General features: G+C 69.2%; 1 protein-coding gene across 1 annotated transcript in view; it reads right to left on the minus strand.

Moving 5' to 3' along the window:
• Positions 1-678: 678 nt before the first annotated feature.
• LOC125444378 (vomeronasal type-2 receptor 26-like) overlaps positions 679-22,102 on the minus strand; it is a 54,689-nt gene continuing 33,265 nt past the window's right edge. Inside the window, exons 4-9 of the mRNA XM_048516789.1 lie at positions 9,277-9,494; positions 8,363-8,540; positions 7,112-7,972; positions 3,794-4,021; positions 2,767-2,893; positions 679-1,580 (exon numbers count right to left, since the gene is read on the minus strand). Coding sequence (XP_048372746.1) covers positions 679-1,580; positions 2,767-2,893; positions 3,794-4,021; positions 7,112-7,972; positions 8,363-8,540; positions 9,277-9,494 — 2,514 coding nt within the window. The remainder of the gene's footprint in view (positions 1,581-2,766; positions 2,894-3,793; positions 4,022-7,111; positions 7,973-8,362; positions 8,541-9,276; positions 9,495-22,102) is intronic.

A 22,102-nucleotide genomic window follows, 5' to 3' on the forward strand; every position in this document is an offset into this window, starting at 1 on the left:
TTATTTTTTCAGGATAATAAATTTAAAACAAGGAAGAATACTCCAAAATAGCTCCAGAAATACAGTTTCATGGTGCATCTGAAAATGCCAAGTTCAAAGGAAAGCAGTTTGCAATCTGTTTTGGACTGAGAAATGCATTTATTTCCAAGGGGTCTAATAATTTATTATACAACCATTGATACAAACTGAACATGTGGTCCATTACAATCATTAAAAATCCAGAAACAGGCAAAATTACAGGCACAAGCAAGGAGTAAACCCCTCCTCCTATTCAAAATTATTTAACACTACACAAAGGGCCAAACACAGATCTTCAAGAAGATTGTGAACACTTGAAACCCAAACTGAATGGACTATTGACCAGTTCAGGAAACCCAGCTACAAATGTGCTTGCTAATTCTCAGACTAAATGCACAGCTCACACAAAGTACACATTGTAATGTAGAAACAATTGGCCCAGAAGAAGACATAGGCCCACCAGTCCCAGCACAGTTGAATATAATACAATGGATCCTGGTATTTGCATCATACAATCTAAGGCTCATTCTGCACATGCAGAATAATGCACTTTCAAACTGCTTTCAGTGCTCTTTGAAGCTGTGCGGAATAGCAAAATCCACTTGCAAACAGTTGTGAAAGTGGTTTGAAAACGCATTATTTTGCGTGTGCGGAAGGGGCCTAAGTTTTTATTTTTATCAACTGTCCTCTTTTGTTCATCTCAGGTCTTTCTATAATGATGTAGCATTTTGGGAAGAAGATGCAGGTCAGTAGCCCAGCACTGGAGGTTAAGATGGAGAAGATCTCCACAGCCACCATGGATTTGCCCTTGGTGCTCAAGTAGGTTGGAACGAAGGAGACCCACACACTGCAAAAGACCAACATGCTGAAGGTGATGAACTTGGCTTCGTTGAAACTGTCCGGTAACTTCCTGGCTAAGAAAGCCACAGTGAAGCTGACGATGGCCAGGAAGCCAAGAAAGCTCAGGACACTGTAAAACATGGTGGCTGAGCCCTCCTTACATTCCAACACAATTGTCTCCGTCATTGAGTGCATGTCAAAACCAGGGAAGGGGGGACATGTTGCTAACCACACGGTACAGATAGTAGCTTGGAAAAGGGAACATGCAAGGACAATGGAACTGGCCAATTTTTTCCCCAGCCATCTCCTCATTCTGGATCCTGGTTTTGCGGCCATGAAAGCCAGAACCACAATGACTGTTTTGGCTAAAACACAAGAAACAGCCACTGAGAAGATAATGCCGAAAGCCGTTTGTCGAAGGAGACAGGTCCACTTCTCAGGCTGGCCAATGAACAGCAAAACACAAAGGAAAGACAAGAGGAGGGAGATGAGGAGAGTGTAGGTGAGGTCCCGGTTGTTGGCTTTGACTATGGGAGTTTCCCGGTGCTTAATAAAGATCCCGAGCACCACAGCTGTGATGAAAGAGAAGGAAAGAGTGACAACAGCCAAGCTGATACCCAAAGGTTCTCCATAAGACAAAAAGCTGATCTCTTTCGGTATGCATGAATTCTGGCCTTTGTTTGGATACTGACTTTCAGGACACTCAAAACATTCATTCATATCTGGAAATGGAAATGCAATGGCAAGCTGATAATAACATGACCAAGTATTCAAGAAATGCTGCTCAGTTGAAGTCAGACAACAGAGCTTTCTCACTTTCTTTTCAATAATATGAGGACAAATTTAGGATCAGTGGTGCCCTCAGAGCACCCCACAGTTTTGGAGATTGTAGTAAAGGGCTTTCTGGTACGCTAAAATGATCACAAACCAAACTGGTGTCTACGGTATGTCTGTCTCTGCCTTTCTTGCCTCTTTTTGTCTCAGTCAACTGACCACTATCTGTAAGAGCACTTGCATATCTGTGCATATCGAATATTGTTTCCTTTTCTAATAAAAACCACGGAATCAAGAAGAAGTGTTCAACTTCAAGGAGCTTCAAATGCCGTCATAAGAACGGTTTTCTGGCAGTAAGAATGACTGAATCAAATGACATTTGCTTCTGTGTAGTTCATTTGTCTGGTTTTTTTTTAGTAAGGAAATATTTGTTAGGAGATTAATGTCCAAGGATGTCTGTCGAGATATTTTAAACAAAAGTCCAACCAAGGAATCTTCTACATTCATTAATACCAACATTCCAATCTGTGTTAACAATGAAAAATAAACAATGTTTATAAACATAAAACATTTTTCTGGCTTTACCTTTGATAAAGCAAAGACTAAACAAAGAAGATTCTTTAGGGTCCTTTATACTTTGTCAGTGGAACTTAAACTGCTGAAGAGACCTTCTGTGGCCCACTTATGTCCAACTAAATTTACATATAAAATTTAACTATAGCTGGTATATCACTAACTATGGGCTTTTTCTAGAAGATTAACTCCAGAAGATGTATAAAGGCCTATTCTCACCATTCTAATTTTGAACACTTATTTCAGAAATAATGGAACTTGCTTCTGGATAGGACTGCTATCAGTGAGGAAGGGAGGGGAAACTGTGCCCACGACATGAACTGCCCGTGTGCCCCCTCCCACCCCTGCCCTGCCCCCCAAATCTCCGACATGCTCCACCCCACCCTCAACACTCCCCGGTCCTGCCTCCGATGCGTGTCTGCAATGGCAGCACCTGGGGTGAGCCGCCCCGGATGTTCCCATTGTAGCTCCGCCTCTGCCTGCTGCGGATTGCTTCAAGCGTCTACATGCCTTTGTACATACTGAAATACAATGAACATATCTGATACTTGAATCTCTTACCCTTCTCATTTGAAATCTTCCCTGGTGGACACGGAATACAGTCATAACAGCAAAAAGGTCTGCCTTCGATCATTCTTTTGCTGTAACCAGAACAGCAGTATTCATTGCAAACCGAAAGGGGCTGCACCTGGCCCAAATGAAAGATACGTATTAAACACACCCATTTTCATTCGCTTTCCCAAATGTATATTGTATTGGTGTAATTGCAGTTATAATGGGTTGGCATGGCATGATAGCATGACGTCAATGGAACATTTGGAGTGCAATGGACAATTGAAACGTTTGTATTCTTTTGTTCCGGACAATATAAGCACCATTTCAATCCTTCAAAATGAGGCATTTTGTTAAGGCAGGAACCTTCCAGCTGTAGTGTCCCTTGAGGCTGAGATCCCATGCCCGTCAAGTCAGCAAAATCAAAGATAAAGGTCCAAGCAAGAACTGAAGGTAGCAAAGTTGCTGTGAAGAGTGTTGATACCTCCTGCCTTATGTTCAAAGCCCCGTCCAACGATCATGTGACTCCATGCCTGCACGAGCCTGCCACTCCCAAGGAGCCTTTCCATTGGTGTGGGGATGCTAAAAATGCATACAAACCTCCCCCCTGCTAGAAAACCCCCACTGGGCATTATGGACTTAAGTCTAGTGGGAGGGAAGGGAAGGCCAATTCTTAGCTGCCTTTAGGTTCCTCATGGTAGAGAAAAGTGGGGTATAAAAACCAGTTATTTTTATTTGATCGAGCTGTTCCTTTCCATGAGGATTCTGCTATGCCTTGTCATTTTTTCTATGCTATATATCTAAATATATAATTACTTATAATCTGCTTGGAAGGAACACAAAGGATGTTAATAACATAACCCAAAATATAGTGAAACATTCTTTCAAGGTTTTTCTAAAAACAGTTTTAGAAGAAAATGATCAGCTAATCAACAGAACACAGAGGGGAAAAAAATAATATGTGAATATTTTCTTCCTGTTTCAACAGTGGGAGATTTACTTGAGGTTTCCGACCTAGAGCATTTAAAAATCCTACCTGGTTGAACATAGCCGGCCATACAATGGCCTTGTCATTAATGGAGAACATTTTTTGTGGAAGAGCCGTTGAGTCGGCCTTTCCCACTTTGACTCGAAGAAAGGACTGATTTGGGAAGGTGACCCAGTTGACAATATCAAAGTCGGTTACTAATTCCCCATTTGCGTTGAAGGAAATGCTTTCCCCAGCACTGTTGTTGAAGGAGACACTTCTCAGAAAGTGGTCGATCTAAAGGCAGACAAAAAGCAAAACACCCGTTCGTACAGAGAGGCAAGATAAGCAAATATGAAATGGGATGATACATTTCCAAACAAAAGAACTGTTGTTATTATTTTCCTTAAATGTATGTTCAGGTACACAATGGGGAGACTTACAACATTTAATATGTCAATATACTAGTAAGGCAATGTGGTGCAGTGATCAGGAGCAGGTGGATTCTAATCTGGAGAACTGGGTTTGATTCCCCACTCCTCCACCTGAGTGGCAGACTCTTTCCTGGTGAACTAGATTTGTTTCCGTACTCTGCGGTGCTCTCATTAGTAGACCAGCGATACAAATTAGGAACTACATTCTATCAAGCTTCCTACCAGCATGGCCAATTGGCCATGCTGACAGAGGCTGATGGGAATTGTAGTTCCTGAACATCTGGAGAGCCGCAGGTTCCCTACCCCTGTTCTACAGAATAAGCGTGCTGAGTGACCATGGGCTAGTCATGGTTCTCACAGAACTCTCTCAACCCCACCTAACTCATAAGGTGTCTACTGTGGGGAGGGTTTGTTGACTGCTTTACAGGAGAAAAAGCCGAGGTATAAATCCAAACACTTCTTTGTCTTCTTCCACCAAATTCAAGACAGAAAAATCCAAAAAATACTAATGACAGCCTAAAAACTGTTAGGCTCCTTCCGCACATGCAGAATAATGCACTTTCAAACTGCTTTCAGCGCTCTTTGAAGCTGTGCGGAATGGCAACATCCACTTGCAAACAGTTGTGAAAGTGGTTTGAAAACGCATTATTTTGCGTGTGCGGAAGGGGCCTTATATTTGAGCACCATTTAGTGATGAAAAATTATAGCCCACTGATGGCGACACGCTAGGATTTTGAAGAGAAGAGAAGAGAAGAGCTAGTTTACCATTTCCTGTCCCTGAGTAGGATCACTTAACTTCCTCTATTGCAGTGGTGGCGAACCTTTGGCACTCCAGATGTTATGGACTACAATTCCCAGCAGCCCCTGCCAGCATAGCCAATTGACCATGCTGGCAGGGGCTGATGGGAATTGTAGTCCATAACATCTGGAGTGTCAAAGGTTCACCACCACGGCTCTATTGTCTCCCATCCAAGTACTTTGAAAAAGCCCAATCAACTAAGCTCCCAAGGGTTGATGAGGTCTGGTAGCTTCAGCCAATCAGGTTAGAGCAAGCTCTGATCAGTTGCCCACTCCAAAATGCAGTGATAAAGCCAAATTACTCTTTTAGGCTCATTCACGCACAAGCAGAATAATGCACTTTCAAACTGCTTTCAGTGCTCTTTGAAGCTGTGCGGAATGGCAAACAGTTGTGAAAGTGTATTGTCGAAGGCTTTCACGGCCGGAATCACTTGGGTGCTGTGTGGTTTCTGGGCTGTATGGCCGTGTTCTAGCAGCATTCTCTCCTGACGTTTCGCCTGCATCTGTGGCTGGCATCTTCAGAGGATCTCTGATCTCTTCAGAGGATATCAGATCCTCTGAAGATGCCAGCCACAGATGCAGGCGAAACGTCAGGAGAGAATGCTGCTAGAACACGGCCATACAGCCCGGAAACCACACAGCACCCAAGTTGTGAAAGTGGTTTGAAAATGCATTATTTTGCGTGTGCAGAAGGGGCCTAAGTTGCTTTGAGGAATCACAGTTAGCAAGACAAGAGTTACAACTATTTTAATGAATACAATAGTTAGAAAATAAAATCTGGCATAACACCATAAAGATTTCAAATAATGTAACCAGTCAGTCTGTATAAGATAGCAAATATAAAACAGCTCCGTTACAGAAACAATTAACAGATACCTTGTGAGGCAGGTTGGGTTAAGAGAGTTAAGAAAGAACTCTAGCTGGCACAACGACTTTAATATATTTACTCTTTTTACTTTTTTTTCTGCTGTATCGGTTTTCTATTGATTTCTTCTTCCTTTTTTTGTACCTTATGCCAATAAAGGCTTAGGTATGTAATATGTATATATGTAGCTGTGGACAATTGTGATGGTTTCAAAAACAGATCTCGGAAGAGCCACCAATTTCTCCTCTCCGGAGCACATTTCTCCATTCGTGTCAACTGTGGAGTTGGAGAAGGAACACCGAAGCACCTGTTTCCAGCAGTCCCAGATCTTCTTTTTCCTATAAAGTGTATTTTCCCCACTATTACTCTGTTGAATTTGACACACCACTCCAAACTGCTGTACCTTCTGATATGGGCCCTTTCCGCACGGGCGGAATATGACGGCCTGGGGACGGCGCAGTTGCTGCGCAGCCCCGGCGCGAATCCGGTGTTTCCAAACCACGCTTCCCCAGCGTGGTTTTTTTGGAAACGCTGGCTTGGAGCCGCTGCCGTTCCAAGCGCCTTCCCATCGGGAAGTGATTACCAGTCCCGCTCCTCCGGCACGCCGCTGAGGTTTGGGGATGCCTTTGCCTTGCGACCCTGGAGCGGCTGCGCAAGGCAGGGGGGCGTGTCCCCTGGCCTCGGTGACATGTTGGAGGGCCACGGGACTGGTGAGTCGCCCGGATGACGGCGCAGCTCTGTGCCGTCGTCCCAGCTGGTTCTGGGACTGTCCATGCGGATGGTCCCAGCGTCGTCGGGTCGGCGTGGGTTACACCGAGCCGACCCCTTCCGCCTCCATGCGGAAGGGGCCATGGTTTAGTGAAATGGGATTTTGATTGACTTGGAAAATTTAACTCCTGCTAAGCATACAAACCCACTGCTCCAGTCACCTATTCAAATGCCCTCCTCAGGAAGGTTTGTTACTCCTCCACCTGTTCTGGGGAAGTTAGTTCTGTGTACAAATACCATGGTAACACATTCACTTCTTCACTTCGGGACTGCTATTAAGAGTACTTCCGGCAGCTCTTTTGGGAGGTTAATAGAAATATGAAATTTGGTTAGCGAGGCTGTATGAAATGTATTCAGGATGTTTTACAGTGATTGAAAATGGAAGGATTCATTTTGTGGTGTGTTGTGCCTGCAGTGGTTTGTGTGTTAGCTATCATAAGTTCCTAGTGAAAAGCAAGTGCACATGTTTTCGGCAACAAATCCATTTAACAAATAAGTGAGTTAGTATGATTAGAAGGTCACCTGCCACCCCTCTTGATCTAGAAGATTCCATTGCCCGCCGTGTGCTGTTATTCTGCGTCTGAAACTGGAGAACTGCCAATCTTGCAAAGCATGCGCCAGAGCATACACTCCGTTGTAGATGCTGTAGCTGTGGGCAGTTGTGATGGTTTCAAAAACAGATCCAGGAAGGTCCTTCAGTTTCTCCTCTCCAGTACAGATTTCTCCATCCTTCTGGACTGCTGCGGAGTTTAAGAATGAACAAAGAAAAGTCTCTTGCCAGAATAGTCTGAGGAAGCCATCTTTTTCTTCAGAGTTAATCTTTCTCTCCTGAATAAATTCCTGGAATCCTGAGAGCTCCACTGAGTGAACTGCGAAGGATATGGCACCATGGATAGAACTGATGTCGAAGTTTCTTTGAAAGGGTAGAGAGGTGAAGTCCATCTGAGCTGTCATAACCCAGAGTTTACCGGTTGCATTGAGTGGTATGTAATACGTTTCTGGAAGTTGGAGGAGCAATCTTAAAATGATCATGATGTGAATTTCCCCATGGAGGACCAAAACTTTGGCAGTGCTTCCCATGACAACTTTGTACATTTCAACCCCCTTAGCCATTCCCTCAGCAGCTTCACTGGAAAATGCTACATCTGGGATTATGGCGATGAAGTCCACACAGATGCCATTCTGAGACAGCATAGGAACCATGTCCTGTACAAATCGCTCTCCTGTCTCATCAGACAGAGAAATCATCCCAATCCACGTCCACTTGAAATATAACAGAAGGTGAAGAATCCCTATATTTTGATGGGTCTGGCTTGGGAACATTTGGTGAAAGAAAACAGCTTGCATTTTGTTATCTGTCCTGGGTGCAGAGCCATATGAGATCTACAGACAGAGTAGCAGGGGAGAGATTTCAAAACTACTATTAGTGTTTTTGTGGTCTCTGTTTGACATTATTGAATGTATCATTTGACCTGCCAACTAAACTCACTTTTTATATTAATGGAGCCCAAGTTGAGGTAAACAGGCTCTACATTCTTATATCATTGGCACGTACACAAAAGGATTAACACTGAATTGTTTGATTTCATAAGTACAGAGGCATGTACTAAATAATTGTACATATGAGTTATGTTCTATGTACAGCCTTTCAGCTACACATGAACTCTACCTAACCTTATAATATTGCCAGTCCTTGTCTGCAATACATATCTAAATGGACAGAAAAAGTGTTAAGGGCTTACTAATGTTTCATTTTCCATGGTTATACCTTACCTGTGGGATCTTGTAGGTGCACAGAATGGTTGCCGCGTAGACACAGATGTCAGAGTTAGGCCCTGTTATGGCTGCGACGGGACGGCTCTGGGCAGCAGACTTGTAGTTGGGGATGAACCTGCCCTGTGTGGAGAGAAGTTCCATTGAGGCAAGATAGGTCCACCTTGGATCGAAATGGCTGTTGTAGATGTCAAATCCCAGAGTGATGTTGGGTAAGAGCTGAGGATTTTCATTGATCTGCTTCACAGCAAAATCCAAGGCTAGGATGTGCTGGTAGTTGTGAGTCAGGAACCTGCAATGAGAGCAGATGACTTCAAGCAGAAAAGGAAGTCTTCTTCTGTCTGATTCCAGCCCAACATAACTGCTATCCATACCTTACATCTAAGACACCGGAAAGACAATATCCCCAGAATATGAGGAGTTCTATTTGAGAAAAATAGACCTTGTAATACTTCACAGCTCTGTGGAGATGAAGAATATCTTTTCCCCCAGAAAAGAAGACATAAAAATTCTCTAAGTAATAAGTACATACCTTGCAGGGACCATCGGAATTTGAACCAACAAAAAAGCAAACAGAAAGGACACTCAGTACTGATTCAGTGGAGTCAGATTAAAATATTTCCCAAACTACATATTTGATCCTCAACCAGTAGGTTAGAATGCAGAATATCTCTGGACAGAATCAAGGAGGGCTGACCCGTCATAATTCTGCTAAACAAATCGTCAAAAGTGGCCAACATAATAGACTTAACTGCAACATAACATGGAAAGAGAAGAACAGATCCCAACAACATTTGGATCTTGAAATCAAGAATGAAAAGCAAGAACAGAACTATGTGCCAACCATTTTCCAGCAAACTGAATCTCACTCAAATCTACTTGCACAAGGGGTAAGTAAATGGGCATTTTCTTACGAAAGGTCAGCAAACAGTTCCTCAGAGGGACATTTTTCGAATGTGATTGGATCGATAGCAATGTAGATCTGGGACAGAATGGCAGCAATGACGAGATCCCCTGATTTATAGTATTTGTGAACAATAGGAAGAGGATCCCTGATGGGGCATTTACTAAGAGAAACCTTACACATTGCCAGAGGCACTAATGCAATTTCAACCACCAGAAACAACACCGTCTTGAGTGAAAAATGTTCCAGAAACAAGTTCAGCTGTTCAGACCACGTTTCCATGTGTCTCCGACTATCCTGTTTGAATGGTCGGGCGTTTTGATTGTACATTTGTATATCCCAATGTCTGGGCTGAGCTTGATGAATTCTTCTCTGTCCTTCCCCTGCTCTGAATGGCATGGGGACTATTAATAGTTTCCTTCAATCTTCTGTCTAGGAAATTGGAATAGATGTGGAAGTAATTGTGGTTAATTTGATGATTGCAGGGATGATAATAATTAGCCCCAACTGGTGGTAGAAAAAAAGCATTACGGTGTTATTTCCCTCAGGTTGATGTTAATATTATATTATTTTCTTGTATAATGCTGTCAAAATGCCTGGGGATTTACAAAGTCCAAGGAAACAGCTCCCTGCTTCTTTGAACTCGCAATGGACAGTTCCGGGAGTAATACACTGAATTGAAGCAAGGGATATCTGCAGTGTTGCCAGTCAGCCACAAGGACAGGGAATCTCAGGTTCCCTGCTCTTAATGACAGCAACAGAAGAATAAAATAAAAATGGCTACCAGATCTATGGTGTGATGTCACTTTTTGATAGAATCCAGAAGTAGAGAATACCTCTCTAGGAAACCCTGGAAACTATGTTGAGTTTCTGGTGATTCCTTTAGAGACCTTGTATCAGTTCTGCATTTCTCCACAGATTGAGGCAGACAGAAATACACTGAGACCAGTGGTGGGATTCAGAGGTTTTCCACCGGTTCGGGTTGCTCTGAGCTGCGAAAAGCCCCGACCTTCCCTCTCCCAAAGGAGGGGAAGCAAGGGAGCTGTGACAGTCCTAGAGCAGCCGGATGCTGTGAGGCGCTAAAACCCTTGTCCTTCCCTCTCCCTAGCCTGGAAGAAGTTCCATCAGCCTTGAGTTGAGCCAGGCCTTTTCTGGTTCGGGCCCCAACGAGCATAAAATGATCTTGCAATAAAGTAACACAGTTTTAATCACGGTGCCCTTAGTTGTTGCCTTATCAGGGGGCAAATGAGAAATCAAAGGGGAAAGAATCTGAAAAAGTTGTACTGTCCTTTTCTCAAGGGCTCATTCCGCACACGCAAAATAATGCACTTTCAAGCTGCTTTCACAACTGTTTTTGCCATTCCGCACAGCTTCAAAGAGCCCTGAAAGCAGCTTGAAAGTGCATTATTCTGCGTGTGCGGAATCAGCCACGGAGAAGAAACTGCTTATTCAAGGGAGGGTTTACCAGGATGGCAAGAGACAGGGTGGTAGAGTCCCATGCATCGTTCCAGAAGCTGTGCTATTCCCATTCCCCCCCCCCCCACCCTCCCCCCCTCCCCCATCCCCCCCTCCCCCGCAACCCCCAACCCCCCCCAACCCCCCCCCCTCCCCCCACCCCCCCCCTCGCTCCACTCCCCCCCCCCCCCCACCCCCCCCCCCCCCCACCCCCCCCCCCCCCCACCCCCCCCCCCCCCCACCCCCCCCCCCCCCCACCCCCCCCCCCCCCCACCCCCCCCCCCCCCCACCCCCCCCCCCCCCCACCCCCCCCCCCCCCCACCCCCCCCCCCCCCCACCCCCCCCCCCCCCCACCCCCCCCCCCCCCCACCCCCCCCCCCCCCCACCCCCCCCCCCCCCCACCCCCCCCCCCCCCCACCCCCCCCCCCCCCCACCCCCCCCCCCCCCCACCCCCCCCCCCCCCCACCCCCCCCCCCCCCCACCCCCCCCCCCCCCCACCCCCCCCCCCCCCCACCCCCCCCCCCCCCCACCCCCCCCCCCCCCCACCCCCCCCCCCCCCCACCCCCCCCCCCCCCCACCCCCCCCCCCCCCCACCCCCCCCCCCCCCCACCCCCCCCCCCCCCCACCCCCCCCCCCCCCCACCCCCCCCCCCCCCCACCCCCCCCCCCCCCCACCCCCCCCCCCCCCCACCCCCCCCCCCCCCCACCCCCCCCCCCCCCCACCCCCCCCCCCCCCCACCCCCCCCCCCCCCCACCCCCCCCCCCCCCCACCCCCCCCCCCCCCCACCCCCCCCCCCCCCCACCCCCCCCCCCCCCCACCCCCCCCCCCCCCCACCCCCCCCCCCCCCCACCCCCCCCCCCCCCCACCCCCCCCCCCCCCCACCCCCCCCCCCCCCCACCCCCCCCCCCCCCCACCCCCCCCCCCCCCCACCCCCCCCCCCCCCCACCCCCCCCCCCCCCCACCCCCCCCCCCCCCCACCCCCCCCCCCCCCCACCCCCCCCCCCCCCCACCCCCCCCCCCCCCCACCCCCCCCCCCCCCCACCCCCCCCCCCCCCCACCCCCCCCCCCCCCCACCCCCCCCCCCCCCCACCCCCCCCCCCCCCCACCCCCCCCCCCCCCCACCCCCCCCCCCCCCCACCCCCCCCCCCCCCCACCCCCCCCCCCCCCCACCCCCCCCCCCCCCCACCCCCCCCCCCCCCCACCCCCCCCCCCCCCCACCCCCCCCCCCCCCCACCCCCCCCCCCCCCCACCCCCCCCCCCCCCCACCCCCCCCCCCCCCCACCCCCCCCCCCCCCCACCCCCCCCCCCCCCCACCCCCCCCCCCCCCCACCCCCCCCCCCCCCCACCCCCCCCCCCCCCCACCCCCCCCCCCCCCCACCCCCCCCCCCCCCCACCCCCCCCCCCCCCCACCCCCCCCCCCCCCCACCCCCCCCCCCCCCCACCCCCCCCCCCCCCCACCCCCCCCCCCCCCCACCCCCCCCCCCCCCCACCCCCCCCCCCCCCCACCCCCCCCCCCCCCCACCCCCCCCCCCCCCCACCCCCCCCCCCCCCCACCCCCCCCCCCCCCCACCCCCCCCCCCCCCCACCCCCCCCCCCCCCCACCCCCCCCCCCCCCCACCCCCCCCCCCCCCCACCCCCCCCCCCCCCCACCCCCCCCCCCCCCCACCCCCCCCCCCCCCCACCCCCCCCCCCCCCCACCCCCCCCCCCCCCCACCCCCCCCCCCCCCCACCCCCCCCCCCCCCCACCCCCCCCCCCCCCCACCCCCCCCCCCCCCCACCCCCCCCCCCCCCCACCCCCCCCCCCCCCCACCCCCCCCCCCCCCCACCCCCCCCCCCCCCCACCCCCCCCCCCCCCCACCCCCCCCCCCCCCCACCCCCCCCCCCCCCCACCCCCCCCCCCCCCCACCCCCCCCCCCCCCCACCCCCCCCCCCCCCCACCCCCCCCCCCCCCCACCCCCCCCCCCCCCCACCCCCCCCCCCCCCCACCCCCCCCCCCCCCCACCCCCCCCCCCCCCCACCCCCCCCCCCCCCCACCCCCCCCCCCCCCCACCCCCCCCCCCCCCCACCCCCCCCCCCCCCCACCCCCCCCCCCCCCCACCCCCCCCCCCCCCCACCCCCCCCCCCCCCCACCCCCCCCCCCCCCCACCCCCCCCCCCCCCCACCCCCCCCCCCCCCCACCCCCCCCCCCCCCCACCCCCCCCCCCCCCCACCCCCCCCCCCCCCCACCCCCCCCCCCCCCCACCCCCCCCCCCCCCCACCCCCCCCCCCCCCCACCCCCCCCCCCCCCCACCCCCCCCCCCCCCCACCCCCCCCCCCCCCCACCCCCCCCCCCCCCCACCCCCCCCCCCCCCCACCCCCCCCCCCCCCCACCCCCCCCCCCCCCCACCCCCCCCCCCCCCCACCCCCCCCCCCCCCCACCCCCCCCCCCCCCCACCCCCCCCCCCCCCCACCCCCCCCCCCCCCCACCCCCCCCCCCCCCCACCCCCCCCCCCCCCCACCCCCCCCCCCCCCCACCCCCCCCCCCCCCCACCCCCCCCCCCCCCCACCCCCCCCCCCCCCCACCCCCCCCCCCCCCCACCCCCCCCCCCCCCCACCCCCCCCCCCCCCCACCCCCCCCCCCCCCCACCCCCCCCCCCCCCCACCCCCCCCCCCCCCCACCCCCCCCCCCCCCCACCCCCCCCCCCCCCCACCCCCCCCCCCCCCCACCCCCCCCCCCCCCCACCCCCCCCCCCCCCCACCCCCCCCCCCCCCCACCCCCCCCCCCCCCCACCCCCCCCCCCCCCCACCCCCCCCCCCCCCCACCCCCCCCCCCCCCCACCCCCCCCCCCCCCCACCCCCCCCCCCCCCCACCCCCCCCCCCCCCCACCCCCCCCCCCCCCCACCCCCCCCCCCCCCCACCCCCCCCCCCCCCCACCCCCCCCCCCCCCCACCCCCCCCCCCCCCCACCCCCCCCCCCCCCCACCCCCCCCCCCCCCCACCCCCCCCCCCCCCCACCCCCCCCCCCCCCCACCCCCCCCCCCCCCCACCCCCCCCCCCCCCCACCCCCCCCCCCCCCCACCCCCCCCCCCCCCCACCCCCCCCCCCCCCCACCCCCCCCCCCCCCCACCCCCCCCCCCCCCCACCCCCCCCCCCCCCCACCCCCCCCCCCCCCCACCCCCCCCCCCCCCCACCCCCCCCCCCCCCCACCCCCCCCCCCCCCCACCCCCCCCCCCCCCCACCCCCCCCCCCCCCCACCCCCCCCCCCCCCCACCCCCCCCCCCCCCCACCCCCCCCCCCCCCCACCCCCCCCCCCCCCCACCCCCCCCCCCCCCCACCCCCCCCCCCCCCCACCCCCCCCCCCCCCCACCCCCCCCCCCCCCCACCCCCCCCCCCCCCCACCCCCCCCCCCCCCCACCCCCCCCCCCCCCCACCCCCCCCCCCCCCCACCCCCCCCCCCCCCCACCCCCCCCCCCCCCCACCCCCCCCCCCCCCCACCCCCCCCCCCCCCCACCCCCCCCCCCCCCCACCCCCCCCCCCCCCCACCCCCCCCCCCCCCCACCCCCCCCCCCCCCCACCCCCCCCCCCCCCCACCCCCCCCCCCCCCCACCCCCCCCCCCCCCCACCCCCCCCCCCCCCCACCCCCCCCCCCCCCCACCCCCCCCCCCCCCCACCCCCCCCCCCCCCCACCCCCCCCCCCCCCCACCCCCCCCCCCCCCCACCCCCCCCCCCCCCCACCCCCCCCCCCCCCCACCCCCCCCCCCCCCCACCCCCCCCCCCCCCCACCCCCCCCCCCCCCCACCCCCCCCCCCCCCCACCCCCCCCCCCCCCCACCCCCCCCCCCCCCCACCCCCCCCCCCCCCCACCCCCCCCCCCCCCCACCCCCCCCCCCCCCCACCCCCCCCCCCCCCCACCCCCCCCCCCCCCCACCCCCCCCCCCCCCCACCCCCCCCCCCCCCCACCCCCCCCCCCCCCCACCCCCCCCCCCCCCCACCCCCCCCCCCCCCCACCCCCCCCCCCCCCCACCCCCCCCCCCCCCCACCCCCCCCCCCCCCCACCCCCCCCCCCCCCCACCCCCCCCCCCCCCCACCCCCCCCCCCCCCCACCCCCCCCCCCCCCCACCCCCCCCCCCCCCCACCCCCCCCCCCCCCCACCCCCCCCCCCCCCCACCCCCCCCCCCCCCCACCCCCCCCCCCCCCCACCCCCCCCCCCCCCCACCCCCCCCCCCCCCCACCCCCCCCCCCCCCCACCCCCCCCCCCCCCCACCCCCCCCCCCCCCCACCCCCCCCCCCCCCCACCCCCCCCCCCCCCCACCCCCCCCCCCCCCCACCCCCCCCCCCCCCCACCCCCCCCCCCCCCCACCCCCCCCCCCCCCCACCCCCCCCCCCCCCCACCCCCCCCCCCCCCCACCCCCCCCCCCCCCCACCCCCCCCCCCCCCCACCCCCCCCCCCCCCCACCCCCCCCCCCCCCCACCCCCCCCCCCCCCCACCCCCCCCCCCCCCCACCCCCCCCCCCCCCCACCCCCCCCCCCCCCCACCCCCCCCCCCCCCCACCCCCCCCCCCCCCCACCCCCCCCCCCCCCCACCCCCCCCCCCCCCCACCCCCCCCCCCCCCCACCCCCCCCCCCCCCCACCCCCCCCCCCCCCCACCCCCCCCCCCCCCCACCCCCCCCCCCCCCCACCCCCCCCCCCCCCCACCCCCCCCCCCCCCCACCCCCCCCCCCCCCCACCCCCCCCCCCCCCCACCCCCCCCCCCCCCCACCCCCCCCCCCCCCCACCCCCCCCCCCCCCCACCCCCCCCCCCCCCCACCCCCCCCCCCCCCCACCCCCCCCCCCCCCCACCCCCCCCCCCCCCCACCCCCCCCCCCCCCCACCCCCCCCCCCCCCCACCCCCCCCCCCCCCCACCCCCCCCCCCCCCCACCCCCCCCCCCCCCCACCCCCCCCCCCCCCCACCCCCCCCCCCCCCCACCCCCCCCCCCCCCCACCCCCCCCCCCCCCCACCCCCCCCCCCCCCCACCCCCCCCCCCCCCCACCCCCCCCCCCCCCCACCCCCCCCCCCCCCCACCCCCCCCCCCCCCCACCCCCCCCCCCCCCCACCCCCCCCCCCCCCCACCCCCCCCCCCCCCCACCCCCCCCCCCCCCCACCCCCCCCCCCCCCCACCCCCCCCCCCCCCCACCCCCCCCCCCCCCCACCCCCCCCCCCCCCCACCCCCCCCCCCCCCCACCCCCCCCCCCCCCCACCCCCCCCCCCCCCCACCCCCCCCCCCCCCCACCCCCCCCCCCCCCCACCCCCCCCCCCCCCCACCCCCCCCCCCCCCCACCCCCCCCCCCCCCCACCCCCCCCCCCCCCCACCCCCCCCCCCCCCCACCCCCCCCCCCCCCCACCCCCCCCCCCCCCCACCCCCCCCCCCCCCCACCCCCCCCCCCCCCCACCCCCCCCCCCCCCCACCCCCCCCCCCCCCCACCCCCCCCCCCCCCCACCCCCCCCCCCCCCCACCCCCCCCCCCCCCCACCCCCCCCCCCCCCCACCCCCCCCCCCCCCCACCCCCCCCCCCCCCCACCCCCCCCCCCCCCCACCCCCCCCCCCCCCCACCCCCCCCCCCCCCCACCCCCCCCCCCCCCCACCCCCCCCCCCCCCCACCCCCCCCCCCCCCCACCCCCCCCCCCCCCCACCCCCCCCCCCCCCCACCCCCCCCCCCCCCCACCCCCCCCCCCCCCCACCCCCCCCCCCCCCCACCCCCCCCCCCCCCCACCCCCCCCCCCCCCCACCCCCCCCCCCCCCCACCCCCCCCCCCCCCCACCCCCCCCCCCCCCCACCCCCCCCCCCCCCCACCCCCCCCCCCCCCCACCCCCCCCCCCCCCCACCCCCCCCCCCCCCCACCCCCCCCCCCCCCCACCCCCCCCCCCCCCCACCCCCCCCCCCCCCCACCCCCCCCCCCCCCCACCCCCCCCCCCCCCCACCCCCCCCCCCCCCCACCCCCCCCCCCCCCCACCCCCCCCCCCCCCCACCCCCCCCCCCCCCCACCCCCCCCCCCCCCCACCCCCCCCCCCCCCCACCCCCCCCCCCCCCCACCCCCCCCCCCCCCCACCCCCCCCCCCCCCCACCCCCCCCCCCCCCCACCCCCCCCCCCCCCCACCCCCCCCCCCCCCCACCCCCCCCCCCCCCCACCCCCCCCCCCCCCCACCCCCCCCCCCCCCCACCCCCCCCCCCCCCCACCCCCCCCCCCCCCCACCCCCCCCCCCCCCCACCCCCCCCCCCCCCCACCCCCCCCCCCCCCCACCCCCCCCCCCCCCCACCCCCCCCCCCCCCCACCCCCCCCCCCCCCCACCCCCCCCCCCCCCCACCCCCCCCCCCCCCCACCCCCCCCCCCCCCCACCCCCCCCCCCCCCCACCCCCCCCCCCCCCCACCCCCCCCCCCCCCCACCCCCCCCCCCCCCCACCCCCCCCCCCCCCCACCCCCCCCCCCCCCCACCCCCCCCCCCCCCCACCCCCCCCCCCCCCCACCCCCCCCCCCCCCCACCCCCCCCCCCCCCCACCCCCCCCCCCCCCCACCCCCCCCCCCCCCCACCCCCCCCCCCCCCCACCCCCCCCCCCCCCCACCCCCCCCCCCCCCCACCCCCCCCCCCCCCCACCCCCCCCCCCCCCCACCCCCCCCCCCCCCCACCCCCCCCCCCCCCCACCCCCCCCCCCCCCCACCCCCCCCCCCCCCCACCCCCCCCCCCCCCCACCCCCCCCCCCCCCCACCCCCCCCCCCCCCCACCCCCCCCCCCCCCCACCCCCCCCCCCCCCCACCCCCCCCCCCCCCCACCCCCCCCCCCCCCCACCCCCCCCCCCCCCCACCCCCCCCCCCCCCCACCCCCCCCCCCCCCCACCCCCCCCCCCCCCCACCCCCCCCCCCCCCCACCCCCCCCCCCCCCCACCCCCCCCCCCCCCCACCCCCCCCCCCCCCCACCCCCCCCCCCCCCCACCCCCCCCCCCCCCCACCCCCCCCCCCCCCCACCCCCCCCCCCCCCCACCCCCCCCCCCCCCCACCCCCCCCCCCCCCCACCCCCCCCCCCCCCCACCCCCCCCCCCCCCCACCCCCCCCCCCCCCCACCCCCCCCCCCCCCCACCCCCCCCCCCCCCCACCCCCCCCCCCCCCCACCCCCCCCCCCCCCCACCCCCCCCCCCCCCCACCCCCCCCCCCCCCCACCCCCCCCCCCCCCCACCCCCCCCCCCCCCCACCCCCCCCCCCCCCCACCCCCCCCCCCCCCCACCCCCCCCCCCCCCCACCCCCCCCCCCCCCCACCCCCCCCCCCCCCCACCCCCCCCCCCCCCCACCCCCCCCCCCCCCCACCCCCCCCCCCCCCCACCCCCCCCCCCCCCCACCCCCCCCCCCCCCCACCCCCCCCCCCCCCCACCCCCCCCCCCCCCCACCCCCCCCCCCCCCCACCCCCCCCCCCCCCCACCCCCCCCCCCCCCCACCCCCCCCCCCCCCCACCCCCCCCCCCCCCCACCCCCCCCCCCCCCCACCCCCCCCCCCCCCCACCCCCCCCCCCCCCCACCCCCCCCCCCCCCCACCCCCCCCCCCCCCCACCCCCCCCCCCCCCCACCCCCCCCCCCCCCCACCCCCCCCCCCCCCCACCCCCCCCCCCCCCCACCCCCCCCCCCCCCCACCCCCCCCCCCCCCCACCCCCCCCCCCCCCCACCCCCCCCCCCCCCCACCCCCCCCCCCCCCCACCCCCCCCCCCCCCCACCCCCCCCCCCCCCCACCCCCCCCCCCCCCCACCCCCCCCCCCCCCCACCCCCCCCCCCCCCCACCCCCCCCCCCCCCCACCCCCCCCCCCCCCCACCCCCCCCCCCCCCCACCCCCCCCCCCCCCCACCCCCCCCCCCCCCCACCCCCCCCCCCCCCCACCCCCCCCCCCCCCCACCCCCCCCCCCCCCCACCCCCCCCCCCCCCCACCCCCCCCCCCCCCCACCCCCCCCCCCCCCCACCCCCCCCCCCCCCCACCCCCCCCCCCCCCCACCCCCCCCCCCCCCCACCCCCCCCCCCCCCCACCCCCCCCCCCCCCCACCCCCCCCCCCCCCCACCCCCCCCCCCCCCCACCCCCCCCCCCCCCCACCCCCCCCCCCCCCCACCCCCCCCCCCCCCCACCCCCCCCCCCCCCCACCCCCCCCCCCCCCCACCCCCCCCCCCCCCCACCCCCCCCCCCCCCCACCCCCCCCCCCCCCCACCCCCCCCCCCCCCCACCCCCCCCCCCCCCCACCCCCCCCCCCCCCCACCCCCCCCCCCCCCCACCCCCCCCCCCCCCCACCCCCCCCCCCCCCCACCCCCCCCCCCCCCCACCCCCCCCCCCCCCCACCCCCCCCCCCCCCCACCCCCCCCCCCCCCCACCCCCCCCCCCCCCCACCCCCCCCCCCCCCCACCCCCCCCCCCCCCCACCCCCCCCCCCCCCCACCCCCCCCCCCCCCCACCCCCCCCCCCCCCCACCCCCCCCCCCCCCCACCCCCCCCCCCCCCCACCCCCCCCCCCCCCCACCCCCCCCCCCCCCCACCCCCCCCCCCCCCCACCCCCCCCCCCCCCCACCCCCCCCCCCCCCCACCCCCCCCCCCCCCCACCCCCCCCCCCCCCCACCCCCCCCCCCCCCCACCCCCCCCCCCCCCCACCCCCCCCCCCCCCCACCCCCCCCCCCCCCCACCCCCCCCCCCCCCCACCCCCCCCCCCCCCCACCCCCCCCCCCCCCCACCCCCCCCCCCCCCCACCCCCCCCCCCCCCCACCCCCCCCCCCCCCCACCCCCCCCCCCCCCCACCCCCCCCCCCCCCCACCCCCCCCCCCCCCCACCCCCCCCCCCCCCCACCCCCCCCCCCCCCCACCCCCCCCCCCCCCCACCCCCCCCCCCCCCCACCCCCCCCCCCCCCCACCCCCCCCCCCCCCCACCCCCCCCCCCCCCCACCCCCCCCCCCCCCCACCCCCCCCCCCCCCCACCCCCCCCCCCCCCCACCCCCCCCCCCCCCCACCCCCCCCCCCCCCCACCCCCCCCCCCCCCCACCCCCCCCCCCCCCCACCCCCCCCCCCCCCCACCCCCCCCCCCCCCCACCCCCCCCCCCCCCCACCCCCCCCCCCCCCCACCCCCCCCCCCCCCCACCCCCCCCCCCCCCCACCCCCCCCCCCCCCCACCCCCCCCCCCCCCCACCCCCCCCCCCCCCCACCCCCCCCCCCCCCCACCCCCCCCCCCCCCCACCCCCCCCCCCCCCCACCCCCCCCCCCCCCCACCCCCCCCCCCCCCCACCCCCCCCCCCCCCCACCCCCCCCCCCCCCCACCCCCCCCCCCCCCCACCCCCCCCCCCCCCCACCCCCCCCCCCCCCCACCCCCCCCCCCCCCCACCCCCCCCCCCCCCCACCCCCCCCCCCCCCCACCCCCCCCCCCCCCCACCCCCCCCCCCCCCCACCCCCCCCCCCCCCCACCCCCCCCCCCCCCCACCCCCCCCCCCCCCCACCCCCCCCCCCCCCCACCCCCCCCCCCCCCCACCCCCCCCCCCCCCCACCCCCCCCCCCCCCCACCCCCCCCCCCCCCCACCCCCCCCCCCCCCCACCCCCCCCCCCCCCCACCCCCCCCCCCCCCCACCCCCCCCCCCCCCCACCCCCCCCCCCCCCCACCCCCCCCCCCCCCCACCCCCCCCCCCCCCCACCCCCCCCCCCCCCCACCCCCCCCCCCCCCCACCCCCCCCCCCCCCCACCCCCCCCCCCCCCCACCCCCCCCCCCCCCCACCCCCCCCCCCCCCCACCCCCCCCCCCCCCCACCCCCCCCCCCCCCCACCCCCCCCCCCCCCCACCCCCCCCCCCCCCCACCCCCCCCCCCCCCCACCCCCCCCCCCCCCCACCCCCCCCCCCCCCCACCCCCCCCCCCCCCCACCCCCCCCCCCCCCCACCCCCCCCCCCCCCCACCCCCCCCCCCCCCCACCCCCCCCCCCCCCCACCCCCCCCCCCCCCCACCCCCCCCCCCCCCCACCCCCCCCCCCCCCCACCCCCCCCCCCCCCCACCCCCCCCCCCCCCCACCCCCCCCCCCCCCCACCCCCCCCCCCCCCCACCCCCCCCCCCCCCCACCCCCCCCCCCCCCCACCCCCCCCCCCCCCCACCCCCCCCCCCCCCCACCCCCCCCCCCCCCCACCCCCCCCCCCCCCCACCCCCCCCCCCCCCCACCCCCCCCCCCCCCCACCCCCCCCCCCCCCCACCCCCCCCCCCCCCCACCCCCCCCCCCCCCCACCCCCCCCCCCCCCCACCCCCCCCCCCCCCCACCCCCCCCCCCCCCCACCCCCCCCCCCCCCCACCCCCCCCCCCCCCCACCCCCCCCCCCCCCCACCCCCCCCCCCCCCCACCCCCCCCCCCCCCCACCCCCCCCCCCCCCCACCCCCCCCCCCCCCCACCCCCCCCCCCCCCCACCCCCCCCCCCCCCCACCCCCCCCCCCCCCCACCCCCCCCCCCCCCCACCCCCCCCCCCCCCCACCCCCCCCCCCCCCCACCCCCCCCCCCCCCCACCCCCCCCCCCCCCCACCCCCCCCCCCCCCCACCCCCCCCCCCCCCCACCCCCCCCCCCCCCCACCCCCCCCCCCCCCCACCCCCCCCCCCCCCCACCCCCCCCCCCCCCCACCCCCCCCCCCCCCCACCCCCCCCCCCCCCCACCCCCCCCCCCCCCCACCCCCCCCCCCCCCCACCCCCCCCCCCCCCCACCCCCCCCCCCCCCCACCCCCCCCCCCCCCCACCCCCCCCCCCCCCCACCCCCCCCCCCCCCCACCCCCCCCCCCCCCCACCCCCCCCCCCCCCCACCCCCCCCCCCCCCCACCCCCCCCCCCCCCCACCCCCCCCCCCCCCCACCCCCCCCCCCCCCCACCCCCCCCCCCCCCCACCCCCCCCCCCCCCCACCCCCCCCCCCCCCCACCCCCCCCCCCCCCCACCCCCCCCCCCCCCCACCCCCCCCCCCCCCCACCCCCCCCCCCCCCCACCCCCCCCCCCCCCCACCCCCCCCCCCCCCCACCCCCCCCCCCCCCCACCCCCCCCCCCCCCCACCCCCCCCCCCCCCCACCCCCCCCCCCCCCCACCCCCCCCCCCCCCCACCCCCCCCCCCCCCCACCCCCCCCCCCCCCCACCCCCCCCCCCCCCCACCCCCCCCCCCCCCCACCCCCCCCCCCCCCCACCCCCCCCCCCCCCCACCCCCCCCCCCCCCCACCCCCCCCCCCCCCCACCCCCCCCCCCCCCCACCCCCCCCCCCCCCCACCCCCCCCCCCCCCCACCCCCCCCCCCCCCCACCCCCCCCCCCCCCCACCCCCCCCCCCCCCCACCCCCCCCCCCCCCCACCCCCCCCCCCCCCCACCCCCCCCCCCCCCCACCCCCCCCCCCCCCCACCCCCCCCCCCCCCCACCCC

This window comes from Sphaerodactylus townsendi, linkage group LG15 (assembly GCF_021028975.2).
Source record: "Sphaerodactylus townsendi isolate TG3544 linkage group LG15, MPM_Stown_v2.3, whole genome shotgun sequence".
In the NCBI taxonomy this organism is placed as follows: domain Eukaryota; kingdom Metazoa; phylum Chordata; class Lepidosauria; order Squamata; family Sphaerodactylidae; genus Sphaerodactylus; species Sphaerodactylus townsendi.